Source organism: Dreissena polymorpha, chromosome 11, assembly GCF_020536995.1.
Source record: "Dreissena polymorpha isolate Duluth1 chromosome 11, UMN_Dpol_1.0, whole genome shotgun sequence".
Lineage (NCBI taxonomy): Eukaryota > Metazoa > Mollusca > Bivalvia > Myida > Dreissenidae > Dreissena > Dreissena polymorpha.
In genome coordinates this window covers 81,097,142-81,113,179 of record NC_068365.1, presented here as the reverse complement: position 1 = coordinate 81,113,179, position 16,038 = coordinate 81,097,142, and the positions used below count along the sequence as shown (strand labels likewise).

Here is a 16,038-nt window from a genome sequence, read left to right as displayed (position 1 = left end):
ACTTTCCAGTATTTTCCATATTTTCAAAAAAGGAGATAAATATGTTGCATCTAACTATGAAGGTATTACATTAATAAATGTTATAGCTAATTTATTTTCTATAAGGCCAAAAAAAAAAATTCTTTGCTCAGGGAACATGGCCAGACAAATGTAGGAGGATAGGTGGTTTGTTTTTTTACCAGTCGACTAATTTCAGGGTGAAAAAGAGTCGGTTAATGCACCCATGATTGTTTAAACACTGACCAAATGATTAACATTGCACATGTGGTGTTTAGGTGTTGTATATTATCGGTGTTCCATTTTCAGTTATATTTTCAAAGTAGCCGGCAATTAAGCAATAAAACTGGTGTATTTGCACCATTTCAATTGATATTTTTTGTGAAAGTAATCGGCGTCTAGATAGAATGTAACCGGTGAAATCGCAGGCTGCCGGTGCTTCCAGAGAACACTGATATTATTCATCATTTCATCATTCCTAGCTCTTTATGCCATTGCCTTTTAACCACCCTCTGTAATAATGAACGATTCACACGCTTTCCGGAGTTGCGTAAATTTCGGACATAAAATTCGGATGCGGATTTTGTAACAAAAACTTTTGTCTATCTGTAAATTAATGAACAAAGAAATATTCTTTGAAAACTTATGACTGCATTTTGATTAAAGCATTTTTTTACTAGAATAAATGTCAACGAAACAAAACATTAACAAAAATATCAGTTCTGAACAATTCAGACGCTGTCCGCAGTTGCGTAAATTTCGGACATAAAATTCGGATGCGGATTTTGTAACAGAAAAAAACTTTTGTCTTTATCTGTAAATTATTGTACACATTAATATTCTTTGAAAATTAAAGCTTTTGGAATAAAGCATTATTTAATAGAATAATGTCAATGAAACCAAACAATGCCCTGTAGGTAAAACTCGTACCGTACCGTACCGGCGAAAAACATCGCCATCGGATTTTTTTTCCGCGGCCCAAAAAAGTCGTTAGGGTCGGGGACAAAAAAAATGTCGGTCGGGTTCCCTGAACCAAGACTTTATTTTGGCCTTACATTGCGAAATCCATTTTTTTTGGCGCGAGAATAGATATTTAATACATTGCAATTCAGATTTAGAGATACTCGTTGTACTATTGATTGCATTTTTACTCTGCACACTTCAATCCAGAACATTATTAATACCAAAGCAAAACTTTAGTGTGCTTTTATTGATTATGAGAATGCATTTGATACTGTTATACTCGATGCTTTATGGATTAAATTAGTACAGGCAGGAATAAGTTCTAAAATAATAAAGATGATCAAGTCAATATATCAGGATGTTAAATCATGTGTTAATTTTTTTATAAAGAAGTTTTACTCAGAGCTTTTTTGTGTCACGTTAAGAGTGAAACAGGGTGAGTCATTATCACATTTATTATTTATTTTCTTTCTAAATGACGTACATGCTTGTATTGATATTTATAGTTTAGCTGAAAAGATTTACGTTAATTATCAATATTTATGTTGCTATTTGCAGATGACATTGCATCATTCTGATAACCTATAATTCTATTCGTCAATACCCATGTAAATGGGGATTCAAAATTATACACAAAACTAAAATTTCTATATTCGAAGAAAGGAAAAGCAATTGTACATTTATATGGACTACTAACCAATAGTCTATTAAAATTAATGATGAATTTTGCTTCTTAGGCTTAAAGCTACACTACTTAATAATGAACACGCCTTAACAGCTTACAAACATTTATTGTCAATTTATAGCAAAGTGAAGCTAAATTCAACAACAAAACGTTCTCTAGTGCTGTCAATTATTTTATTTGCATCTGAAATATTGGGAAATTACAATATTGATGAAGTTCACAAACTTCATTTTAAATTTTGTAAAACTATTCTTGGTGTGCCGCTCTCTTAGGCGAACTAGGCAGAGTTCCACTTTCTACTATATGTAAAACAACGGACACTTAGCTATTGGGTTAAAATAAAACAAAATCCTGAATCTCTTATGGGCACTTTTTGTAACGAACAATTTAATTTCAGCAAATAATTAATTAGGAATAATAATATCAATAACTCATCTCTGTGTTGTGAATTTGTTAAAAACAAAACAAACAAAAAACAACAATAAGCACATCTAGGACACGATTTGTATTCAATAACTTTAATTAGTCTAATGATAAAAAGACCAACGTATTCAAAAGATGCACGATACAATTTATAACCTACCGAAACTAGAATACTATAGAATGTCTAAGACTGAATTCGCGTATGAAAAAATATTTAGACAACATCAATAGGAAAAATCACACACATCATTTATCAAGAGTTAGACTTAGCGCCCATAAATTGGATATAGAGACTGGTAGATATAATAACAAACCAAGAGATCAACGCACATGTAGACTATGTAATGCAAACGCTGTTGACTCCGATTATCACTTCTTTCTTACTTGCTCAATCTATAAAGATGTCCAAACAAAATATTGTCTTCGATCAAACTGGCCAAATTTAGTGAAATTTAAAAACATACTCTCTTTTCAAAGTAATATAGTCATTAACAATGTTGCCAGATTAATAAATTGCCATGAACCTTCGTGAGGAATAATCACAAGCATTTGCTGCTTCTTAAATACTTATTATATAACCACGTTAACACAGGTCTGCAATATGTTGTTGTTTAATTGCCGCGACTTGTAACAATAGCAAGGAAAACAGCGAAACTGCAAAGTGTTGCAAGACCAAACAAACAGAAAGCAACCCCGTCGACCATGTAGCTTAGTTTCTTCCACGTAATCTGTTCTTCATCAATTAATTCTGACAGTCGTCTCTTAATATCATTCTCATTTTCAGCTTCAGAGATAGTTTTCACCGTTTGTATTCTGGTCGCTTTTGATGTTTTCCTAAATAACTTTCTCATTCCCAATGGTTCTGTTTTTCGCTTTCGAAAAACGGCGCATGTCCAAAACCGGTAAATACCAATAAGCCATTTTGGAACGGGAATTTCTGGATCCTTGCTGTAGATACGAAGGTTAAGAATGGCCACAACAGTAATCACCGCACTAATAACCATATCTACAATAAGTTTGTAAGAAACGATCGGAACGGGTTTCGAGGTCCTGGGTAACATAGCGCTTACTATGGTCATGAAGACCGCGATAGAAAGGAGAACGGTAATACAGTATGAAACCCGCTCGCCGGACTCCGGCACCAAAAGGAACACCAACAGATTCAGGACGCTCAGGAACAGAATAGGTAATACCACATTCACAAAGACATATGCCGGTCTTCTCTTGAGTTTGAAACTAAAACTCACTTGCGAACTATACCCAAACGATTCGGACGTGGCTGTGGTATCGACCAGGTCCCACATAGGGTGCTCAGAAAATAACGTAATGTCAACTTCTTCCGTCTCTGGTAGTATGGATACTTCACCAAGCTCGTACCCCATAGCACTATATGAGAGCGTGCACGTCTGTGTATCAAACGGGTAGATTTCGACGTCGACGGTGCACGTGGACTTCACCAGCTTCACAGGGATCCAAACAGCGGTTCCATCGGCATAATACCTAATGCGATTCCATGCCGCCCCAAGGCTCTCGACGTCGTCTGACGGCGACGTCAGGATAAGTTCTGGCACCCACACGTCATCATAGGAAGTCAACATTTGATACGCACCTCCGTAATTCGCTGGGTTCCATTTCATACTTTCATCCTTCCACTTTATTGCAAAACCAGCCACAACGGAGAACACTTCGCTGACTTCATTGAACTCCTGAATTGACTTGACGTATAGCTGAACAGTGACGTTGACAATTTCACTCTGATTGTGTACAGGTCGCACGTTTTTGTTGTAACTGTTAAGCAAGTCCCGTAGCAAAGTCTTTGTGTCATTTAAACTCGCACCGGTAACAGTCTTTGTGTCATTTAAACTCGCACCGGTAACACAGCACATAAATGTATCAAATATAATCGCAGCAATACCTATTTTTCTCATCATTCTGATGTTATATGATAATATTTTCAGTACATAGACCGCGTGCTTTAATTAAGTTTTGCTGGTGAAAGTTTTAAGCAACGTTAAAACATTCTGTTAATAAAGTCATTTCTCACATTAGAAAACGTGTGTTGTAATACATTTTTGATAATTACTAATTACTATAATCTTATTACTAATTTTTCTCATATGTCCGTTTATTTGACAATAACTTTTCAAAAACCAGCCGATCAGTTTATACTCGATGCATGTAACATACCACTAGCATAAGTATTTTGAAAACATTATTCAAATACAACTCAAATGTTAAATACAGTTTTTGGAAGTCACGTGAGTATGTGAATGTCTTGTGTCTGTGGTGTTTTGAAATTATCGCCACGCGCGTATTTAAGGATATCGCGGATAACGATTGTTATTGATTACTTGAAAGGTTTGTTATTTCATAAGAGCGTTAATGAATATCTTATCGATTCAGTCGCAAAACATTTCAGACCGCTATTTACTTTTGGGAAACAAACAAAACTCAACAAGAACTCTGCGTGTTGGACGGTTCGTAAATACTCAGATGAATGACGTCGCACTGAGGACAAAATCCAGTTCAAAATAATTAATGGTTATGGACGATCAAACATAATTTGCAAATTTGTATAGAAACAGCGCTATCCCCTACAAGTGGGAGTCGTATAACCCTGAAGTGAAGCTTCGTAAATATCCGTTTCTGAATGCTACAATAATTAGTGTTTTGTTTCATTATGAAAGGTTTCATATCAAATATGTTTGCGGTTTTGATTGATATTGACTTCATCAATTATTCGTGAAAGGAAAAAGATAATTAAAATAATTAATAGAAGACCTGTCCTGAATGAACTCTTTTAAAAGCTTGCACACGAGAGAATTAATAGGGAAATATATTTTTAATGGTTTATTATTTTTAAAAAAAGAAACCTAATGCTCGGTTTAATGCTTCGAATTTAGAGAACGCCAGAGATATGAATTTTATATTGACTTGGACTAAATTATTGTCTCATATTTCATACTTGGAACACAACATTTGCGTTACGAAATAACTATCGCAATTTCTTTGAATGTTTACTGAATAAACAAATGCAACGGCAAAATCAATTACAAAAGTTGGGCTTTACGAAATACCTAACTCAATTAGATTGTTTGTTTAATGCAGAGATGAATGCGATAAAAAGCAATTTAAGAAAAATCACAGTAGGCGATTTATCAAGTCTCATTCAGTAATAAGAACGATGTAGAGGTTTGGCAATGAGTAGTTTGACCTTAGATGAAAACACATGAGGGGACGCCATCTGATTCTTGCATACAAAACGTCGTTACATACTAGTATAGCCTATGATATAGTGCGTGCCAAGTAATTTTATAATCATGTAGACAAGAAAAAGCATTACAACTGGAAATGGATTATCGCGATGTTTCTTCAAATAAAGATGAAATGTGACAAACGATGCACATTTACCGAAGTTCACTTAGACAAATTGTCAGGAGTAAATCAAGAGCAAAACAAGACGGCCACCAGTAGGCAATTGCAACAGTAATGGTGCTTCCAATAAAAAAATACATGCATACATGAATCTACTATCGATACTAAACCAACATATTTACAAAATTTAAATAACCATAAAATCATTATAATCGTTTTGGTAGAGTAGTCATATACATGAACATGTATGTCGATTATGCCACCATATTTGGTTTTAAAACATGTCGGCTGTTATTGCCTTTTTGTATTCTCTTGAGCTTAGATTGACGTTGAATGTACACGGGTCCATCTTTAACAAAAACTATACATTAATAATAAAAAATCGTTCCACATTGCAACAATCAAGACACAAAAACAAGTAAATGTAATAATTCATTAATAAAATTAACATGGTCAATTAAATTGTATCATTAATCGAAATGCATTCCAGCCGAGCAATTGCTGAATCGTTGCTTATGTGTCGACCTTATTACCTATTTAGAAAGAAGAAAATATTGTGTCGAACACTAAAATTTGTTCGTGTCTATCAACATTATAAATTGAATCAAGATGACCGCCACCTAGCTGGCCATTTTTTTACTGTGTTAAAACATATTGTGTCCAAAAAAATGTAAAATACTAAAATACCTATCAATCATCTGTATGAATTTTTATGAAAATCTTCCACTCTACTTCATATATAAAAATATAAGACGGTCATTCGGACGTACATATAGACTATTTTTCAGAATATTGGTTTGTAAAACAATAGCCTAGTGATACTTTGGGATGTGCATCACGGTTGTTCTAATATAGTTTTGGAGTATAACGAATTAATTGTTTAAGTCACCTTGTGCAAAATATGCCCAAGAAACGATACTTCAATGAATCAATGATTTAACTCATAGCATGCGTTCGTAATAAATGCAACCAATGTTTATAGTTAAGTTCTTCACATGATCGTATTCGTATTTTTGTTGTTTAGAGGCAATATGCAAACTCTTTAAAGTCAGGTTAAACAAGTTGGACAAAGCCAAAATCGCAAAGACAAGTATGTCTAATCATCATACAAATACAATGCTTTTTTGGTAATAATTGCTTTAATATATTGTGATTTTGTGATTTTCAACATTTCTATATACAATTTAATGTATTAACGACATTCATGTACGTGGGTTTTATCACCTGCATGCGGCAACCATTGTGTACATTGCGGACGCCTACTTCAGTGTACATAATTACTGGTACGATAGAAGCCTGGTACGATAGAAGCCTGGTACGATAGAAGCCCTAACGTAAATGATGCTAAGACTAATCAATAATGGTAATTAGTTATGCAAATAATCATCGGTCGTATCATCAATTACAAGAAATATAAGAATGTAAGAAATGATCATCAGAAATATACGCTCGTAGATATGCCATACAATAAGCAATTGATTTCCGTCATAGAACTAAACAACACAAGTCTGCAATATTGAGCAAAAGAATCAGCCCTCGTTATAAGATAGGGATCAAAGCAGTGATAATTAGCAAAGGGAACAGCAAAGGTAAAAAATTGTTGGAATAAATATATTGTATAATCTCAATATATTCAGCAATGGTAAATTCGTGATGAAAGAATTGGTAAATAAATACAGGGGTACTACTTTTAAGTCCTGATATTAAGATGATATAACAGTAGGTACGTGTGGTAGTAGTCTGTCAACAGACTGGTAAATTTTTTAAGTCTCTGACCTTGTTTATAGGGCCTCGTTGGCAGTCATAAACCCAGTCAATTGTATTCATCATTAAATTATACTTTCCGGCCTAAATGTAGCTCAAATGGTAACAGAACAGTTTAATTAATAATAATTTAACAGAGTAAATACTGTTTGACAAATAACAGTTTATCATATTTACTTTATATGGGTAAAGTTATTAAATGGATGTTTATCTACATTGATTTATTAATAATTATGCCATTAATTAGAATTTTGAAACTATTATAAGATTCTTCTCAAACACAATGGTCCTCTAACGATTAGCTGGTTTTTCAGTACCTCACACTGATAACGTCTAATTTACTCTCGATTTGTTATATTGCCCTTATTGTATATTGTATATACTTGGGTGAAATAAACGATGTGTTATGTTCTGTCCACTACACTATAGTTTTGCGTTTGATCAAGGTAGCAGGATTTCAAAGAAAAAAATATATGAATTCAGATCATCAATCAATATTCATAAGTGATAGAAGAGCAAACAATTAACCGTTCGTTCAATTATTGCCCGGGAAGGTAATCATTATTTAATGAATTAGACCATCTTTTACACATGTTTACTTTGAAAAAATAAAAGCAATCATATGACGGTGATGTTGACATGATCGACTAACAATGTATCAATTGACAGATATATATCAACCTGAATGTTTGCATACACAGTGACCATTATATATAATAATCGTTTGGACATTGATTGAATTTCCGGAAAGTTAGTTCTCCAACCATGCTTTTTATCATTTCACGCTCCAATGCGACATCCGTGATACACATGTATATTAAATTTTCAATATTTTATCTTTTTGTAAGTGAAGTCATTAAGAAACATGTCTGATAGTGTGCCTAATGTTGTAATAGGCGTGAGCTTTGAGGTGTTCAAATCCCATTTAAATCTATAATGACCTCGGTTTTATTTCGCGAATTCACTGATTGCTATAGAGCAACAATTGTCGCATGGAGCATGAGACCCACTGTCGGATGACACGACTCGTATGCGGTTACTACTACTGGTGATGTTTTATATGCCCCTTTTGTATGCTTAAGAAGATCAGGGACTTCTTTCTCACTTCTTTTCCGGAACATTTATCAATAGTTCGGTATTGTGGTACAAATCGTTGTTATAATTATTTTTACACATTATATGCGTTTCATCTCTTAAAGCGGCCTTTTCACAGATTTTGGCATGTTTTAAAGTTTGTCATGAAATGCTTTATATTGATAAATGTAAACATTGGATCTAAAAAGCTCCAGTAAAAATCAAGAATACAATTTTAAAAAAGATTAAAAAAAAGGTGACCCTCAGCAGGACTCGAACCATGTCTTCGCATTATACCACTCGGCCATCGTTCCGTCTACAATGACGGACGTATTTTATACTACGTATAAACGATCCTCGTAGTTTCACAAAATATAAAGACAACAACAGAACACTCCAAATTATTCAATCGTTTCGCGTTGCAACGCTTTATAATTCTGGGGTTTTTAAATCGTCAAAAGATGCATTATAAAGGTTATTTTAGAGCATGCTAAATGTTCAGTATTACGGTTTCCTCACAAATATCATAACTATAAAAAAATTGCGAATATGAAACTACTTTTTTCAATTTTGTAAATTTACCAAAACGTGAAAAGGCCCCTTTAATGCGCACATGAAAGTGTCCAATAATATCAGGGTAATTTCACAATACATGTTTGTATAAAGAACAAGATAAGTATTAATGCAAAACATCAAAGGGCGTCGGAAATTTCAGTGTAAAAGGCACTCAATGAAGTTACATGGAACGATTTTTTTCTACTGTAAATATTAATATATTGGCCGATTATTTTAAACAAAAAAAGAAAAAGATACTGGTATAACCATTATCTATGATTGTGTGTTATAACTCCCAAATAACCATTATCTATGATGTTGTGTTTATAACCCCCAAATAACCATTTTCTATGATTTTGTGTTGTAACCCACAAATATTTCATAGTTCATTTTATTTACATTGGTTTATTTTGTTTAATGGCATCTGTGTGAAGTTTTCATTAATGGAACAGAACTGTGTATGTTTAAAAAAATCTGCTTCATCTTGTAAGCGTAATTTCATGATTTTCTCAACTTCAAGGGGAGATGATTCTGAACTTATTCTTACGTTGCTCATTTACGATAGGGGTTGAGTATGAAAACACTGTAAAAGTTTTAATGTGTTTACGAACCCCCCACCCCCACCCTCTCACACATATATTTCATGGACATAATAAAAACAAAAAATGGTTACAATAAAACAGCATATTTATTTAAACTAAAATGTCTACATCCAAACAAAAAGTTAACATAGAACACAAATAAAATAATTTGATTATTCTGAGGACCTTGGACCTCTCACATGTGCAACGAGCGTGTAACCACTACACTACGGAGCCGCTTGAAAAATCACCTTCTAACTAATATATTAATAAGCTATTCATAGTCGGTTTAAATGTAAACCCAGAAGTTTAAACGCTGGATAGTGATCGGGATTAAATGTCTATACCAAAGAGTCCATACCACTGGCAAGATACGGGTTAGGCCTGCAGCCTTCTATATGTGGTTCTTAAAAAAAACCTGTAGGAGGACTTGATAGTAATGAGACTGGGTTGCTGTGATGGTGCTCCTCATTGATAAGCGGCTGCTTCCTTTATCAAGACTCATTATTACAATTATTAAAACGTGTCGCGCTTCGCGCTCTATAGCGCCTTTATTACTAACTAGGTGGTTGCTAGGATGGTGGAACAAAGAAGGTTTTAATGTGTTAACGAACCCCCCACCCTCTCACACATATATTTCATGGGCATAATAAAAACAAACAAGAGCACCGCCTTGCGGGTGCAGACCGCTCATCTATTTTCTTTTTAAAGGTGAAGGGTCTCTCATTTTCAATCACAAAGGAGGGAGGGGTGGAGTGAAGAGGGGTGTATAGTGTGGGGGTGTGGACATATTACCTTATTTTCCAAAAATGCGAAAAAATATATAATAAAATTCGGGGGGGGGGGGAGGGGGGGTGCCATGGTTGGACAGTATTTCAAATATAAAATAATAAAAATAAATATTTGTGTTTTTTAACCGTTTCAAAAAAAAATAAAATTGGGGTGGGGTGGGGTGGGGGGGGGGTATAGTGTGAGGGTGTGGTGGTCATTTGTGAAATTATCTTTTAAAAAAAATAAAAAATTAGGGGGGGGGATTCGGGTGGGGGGAGGGGGGTGGGGGGGGATGCTTGGGTGCGATGGTTGGACGGTATTTCAAACATAAAATAATCAAAAAAAAATTTGGGTTTTTTAACCGTTAAAAAAAAATTGGGGGGTGGGGTGGGGGGTATAGTGTGAGGGTGTGGTGGTCATTCGTTCGATGATCAAAAAAAATAATTTAGGGGGGGGATTCGAGGGGGGGGGGGGAATTCGGGGGAGGGGCGGAGGGCGAGGGGGGAAGGGCACGGGGGATGGTTTGGGTGGAGTCTATTGTGGTATGTCAGGTAAAAGTAGTTTTGTCAAAGTATCAATCAAATCTAATCATAAATAAAGAAGTTATGGCAATTTTAGCAAAATTTAATAATTTGACCTCAAGAGTCAAGGTCATTCAAAGGTCAAGGTAAAATTCAACTTGCCAGGTACAGTAACCTCATGATAGCATGAAAGAATTTGAAGTTTGAAAGCAATAGCCTTGATACTTCAGAAGTAAAGTGGATCGAAACACAAAATTTAACCATATTTTCAAAGTTACTAAGTAAAAAAGGGCCATAATTCCGTAAAAATGACAACCAGAGTTATGCAACTTGTCCTTTTACTGTACCCTTATGATAGTTTGCGAGTGTTCCAAGTATGAAAGCAATATCTTTGATACTTTAGGGGTAAAGTGGACCAAAACACAAAACTTAACCAAATTTTCAATTTTCTAAGTATAAAGGGCCCATAATTCCGTCCAAATGCCAGTCAGAGTAACATAACTTTGCCTGCACAGTCCCCTTATGATAGTTAATAAGTGTTGCAAGTATGAAAGCAATAGCTTTGATACTGTAGGAATAAAAAGGACCTAAACACAAAACTTAAACAAATTTTCAATTTTCTAAGTATAAAAAGGGCACATAATTCTGTCAAAATGCCAGTCAGAGTTTCATTACTTTGCCTGCACAGTCCCCTTATGATACTTAGTAAGTGTTGCAAGTATGAAAGCAATAGCTTTGATACTTAAGGAATAAAATGGACCTAAACATAAAACTTAACCAAAATTTTCAATTTTCTAAGTATAAAAAGGGCACATAATTCTGTCAAAATGCACGCCAGAGTTATCTAACTTTGCCTGCCCAGTCCCCTCATGATAGAAAGTAAGTGTACCAAGTTTGAATGCAATAGCATTGATACTTTCTGAGAAAAGTGGACCTAAACGCAAAACTTAACCAAAATTTTCAATTTTCTAAGTATAAAAAGGGCACATAATTCTGTCAAAATGCACGCCAGAGTTATCTAACTTTGCCTGCCCAGTCCTCTCATGATAGTTAGTAAGTGTACCAAGTTTGAATGCAATAACATTGATACTTTCTGAGAAAAGTGGACCTAAACGCAAAACTTAACCGGACGCCAACGCCGACGCCAAGGTGATGACAATAGCTCATTTTTTTTTTCAAAAAATAGATGAGCTAAAAATGGTTACATAAAACAGCATATTAATTTTAACTTAAATGTCTACATCAAAACAAAAAGTTAACATAGAACACAAATAAAATAATTTGATTCTACTGGGGCTTGAACCTTGGACCTCTCACATGTGAAGCGAGCGTGTAAGCACTACACTACGGAACCGCTTGAAAAATCACCTTCTAACTAAGATATTAAGGTAGTGGGAGCCTAATGGGTACTTTTCCGGAAACACTCTTTGTTATTATTTCCACATAGTAAATTGTATATCACAACTAATTGCAAAATTTTAAAACTTTTTACCAGCCGGTTAACTTTTTATACTTGGTTGAATACACCTACCCCTTGACTCGGTTGGGCGTTTTCTATGGATTTACCCTATATCCAAAATATATAGTTTTTTGTAATGGGATATACATATATTTTGACAATAACTTAATAAACGTACTCGACTGGATTTTGTTAGTGGATACAGAAATTAAAAATTGTCATTGAAAGAGAATTGTGCTGTTGATGTCCAATAATATATGCACTTATCTGGATAAAATGGCAAAAACGACAACAAATGGTCCAGTGACAAGAAACTTTAATTACGTTTTATGTCACTTGTAGACTTGTTGTGTGATGAAATGCATATATTGTACATATTTATTTAACACAACATATTTTCTACACACTGAATGAATTTCAGGAAGTTTTACCGTTCCTATCTCAAGAAATTTTACTTGAGTATGCCTGCCCCAATTCATTTTCACGCAATGAATTTATGTTTATAAATTTGTTTATCACTTTCTTTTTGGGGGGGGGGGGGTTCTAGTAAGTTGCTTATTAAAAGCTACAGTTATAAACCATGACATGTGAAGAAATTTAGCTAACTTTGAATTAATATTGATATAATAATACATTAACAAGAGCACCGCATAAAGGTCCGCTGCGAAAGCTTGTCAGATTAAAAAAAAAGGTTACAGTGACCTTAATCTTTGACCTAGTGACCCAAAATGGGTGTGGTGTGTAGAACTCGTCAAGGTACATCTACATATGAAGTTTCAAAGTTGTAGGTGGAAGTACTGTGATGTAAGAGGCAAAGTTAAAGTTTTATATTAGAGGTCACAGTGACCTTGACCTTTGACCTAGTGACCAAAAAATGGGTGTGGTGTGTAGAAATCATAAAGGTGCATGTACATATGAAGTTTCAAAGTTGTAGGTGGAAGCACTATGATGTTAGAGGCAAAGTTATTTTTTTACATTAGAGGTCACAGTGACCTTGACCTTTGACCCAGTGACCCAATATTGGGAGTGGCGTGTAAAACTCATGGAAGTGCATGTACATATGAAGTTGCGAAGTTGTAGGTGGAAGCACTGTGATGTTAGAGGCAAAGTTAAAGATTTATATTAGAGGTCACAGTGACCTTGACATTTGACCTAGTGACACAAAAATGGGTGTGTCATGTAGAACTCATCACGGTGCATGTACATAATTTTATGAAGTTTCAAAGTTGTAGGTGGAAGCACTATGATGTTAGAGGCAAAGTTAAAGTTTTATATTAGAGGTCACAGTGACTTTTGACCTAGTGACGCAAAAATGGGTGTGGCGTGTAGAACTCATCAAGGTGAATGTACATATGAAGTTTCAATGTTGTAGGTGGAAGCACTTTAATTTTAGAGCCAATGGAAAGGTTTTAGCACGACGGCGGACGTCGGACGACGAAGAGGCTATGACAAAACCTCGGAGTTTTCTCCGAAAACAGACGAGCTAATAATACAATCTTAAGGTCACCTAAAGTCAAAAGGCAACATATTAATACAGGCGCAGTTCACCACAAAATGTCAAAGTTGTCCCAATATTACGTAGCATAAAGATGTATAAGTTATCATGTTTCTTTAAACATGTAGCACAATAATATACAACTTATATTTTAATAAAAACAGCCAGATTAATGACAACTAGATGTACATAATTTAATATCAGTATAAAGCCATTGCGTGATTTTGACTGGCCGCGTGTCATTTGAAAGCCATATTATCTCGTTCCGTCACTTTTCGTCACTGAAAAACTGACCCATTTTAGGGACCACTTCAGATAAAATATTTTTTTGGCGTTTGTGACTTTTGGTAGTCCCTCATTGTTTTAGCAATGAGAGTATCCCTAAAGTCATTCGCATCGGAACTAGAAAATATGGCTTTCAAATCACACAAGGCCAGTCCATATCCCGCAATGTTTTCAGCTGTTGGTCGCTTAAGAGTTCCTCTATGCAACAGCACGTCTAACAATCTAATGTTCTTTGCCTTTAAGGCTTTTCATGACTTAAACAAACTTAATTATGGATTGCAGTAACAGTAAAGATGTGGGCCATATTGTCAGTAATGTTACATGTTTTGAGCAAAGATCCCAGTGCTTCAACATCATCAGTAGCACTGTGGGCGTTGCAGGTTGCCTGGAGAACACGTTCACTAGATCTTCCTGTTTGTGTGACTGTCCAGGATACGATTTTTGAAAACCGGCAAAGAGTCAACAAAACTGCTTTCACAATTACAAAACGTTTCAAAACAGTGTGTGTTCAGCAATGCACTAACCAAAACCGGAAAATCAAACCTGCGCCCATTATGAGCAACAAAAATGGCTCTGGGAAACTTTGCAAGCCACATCATACAATCATGTAGAGAAGTTTTATTTGATACACTATCAACACTTCCACCATTTACACGCATTATGCCATGATCATCAACAGAGATGCCAATCACTTTCTGAGCTTCGGAAGAAATTGGCTATGTTGCCTTCACATATGTCGAGAACTTAAAACCCGTCTTCAAATGCACAGCAGCAATCTGAGTAATATCAGACATTACTGTACCTCGAACTGAAAAAAAAATCAAATTCACACAATGCTTCATGAATTTTATAATTCCCCTTTAAGTTTCATTCTGACGCCTTATATGATCGTTGGTTATGAGAAAAATCAATTTTCAGCACAACAAGCACATTACATATTGACAAGTCGTTGAATTCAAATTATCGCTTGTGAAAAGAATTCACCATTTATATGAATAGCTCAGAATTTTAATATTATATACCTATGCTCCTTCATAAGATTTATTACAAAAAGTAATGAATTTATTTTAAAAAATTGTAATATTTGGAATAGCTTTAAATATTTATAATAACAATCACAAATATTTTTAATAATGTGCCTGCCTTGGGGTTCTAACCAAAAATCTTTAAAAAAATGTAATTTTACCAAACTATGAACACAGTGCCTTTAATAAAACAATTATTATTAAAATGTTTCATGTTCAATAAAAACTAAAAAGACAGTTGATGAGAAAAAATACTAAAATTTGGCACCAGAATAGTCAATAACATTGTTTTAAAAACTAAGTTTTTACACTTACTCGAATTTCTTTCTCATAAGCATCAATGGCAGCCTTGTTAGACGACGCAGTTGAGATTTTCTTGAGCCTCAGCACGAGTCTCCATCTTCTTAAGATTTCTATTTGCAATAGGCGTTATGTTTAGAGTGGCTAGGAAGTTATTTACCTTCACCGGCCTACCCAAACTGACTTTCATTGCTGAAAAGAGAATTGAAAATGATAAGACCATGAAAACGGAATAAGGCCAGTGTTACTTAATAATGACGTCACAATGATGTATTTTCATAGAATCCATTCGTTTCATCATTACATTATTAAATAACATGAATGAGCAATCAATTGGATTTAACAACACAAATGCGAAACTAAATTTGAAAACTGAATATGATGGACACCGGAATGTTTCCTTATATATTACACGATAAACAAGTATTCACTGGGAATGACACTTGGAATTTTAAGGGGTCTGAAAATGTGTAAGAAGTCCAAAGATGAATGGCAATTGTACAATGATTAAACATTGATAGAAATGGCAGGTTGAAAAATAAAGACATGCATACCTGTTCCAAGCTTGGTATTACCTTAGATTACCTTAGATGAGTTCTTGAAGAAGGCCCTCAGCCTCTGACTCAAGCTCTTCATTATCTTTATCTCTTCCGGTCGAGATTTTAGCTTCAAAGTTGTAAACAATTTCTTGGTTTTTCCAATATTTATCAAGTCTTGCCTCAAATGACTTTATAGATGTAGCTGTAATAACGCTGTTTGGTAATG

At 34.7% G+C, this 16,038-nt stretch overlaps 1 protein-coding gene and 1 long non-coding RNA gene across 2 annotated transcripts; both read right to left on the bottom strand.

Moving 5' to 3' along the window:
- Window positions 1–1,853: 1,853 nt before the first annotated feature.
- Window positions 1,854–4,339, bottom strand: LOC127851480 (neuronal acetylcholine receptor subunit alpha-6-like). Its single transcript, XM_052385286.1, has one exon. It carries the CDS (start codon window positions 3,997–3,999, stop codon window positions 2,680–2,682), a length of 1,320 nt encoding a protein of 439 aa, XP_052241246.1. The 5' UTR covers window positions 4,000–4,339; the 3' UTR covers window positions 1,854–2,679.
- Window positions 4,340–12,687: 8,348 nt separating this feature from the next.
- Window positions 12,688–15,461, bottom strand: LOC127850935 (uncharacterized). The gene is made up of 2 exons (XR_008035566.1): window positions 15,289–15,461; window positions 12,688–14,756 (listed from the first exon to the last, which is right to left on the bottom strand). It is a non-coding gene; the product is annotated as an uncharacterized LOC127850935 (long non-coding RNA).
- Window positions 15,462–16,038: the final 577 nt, after the last annotated feature.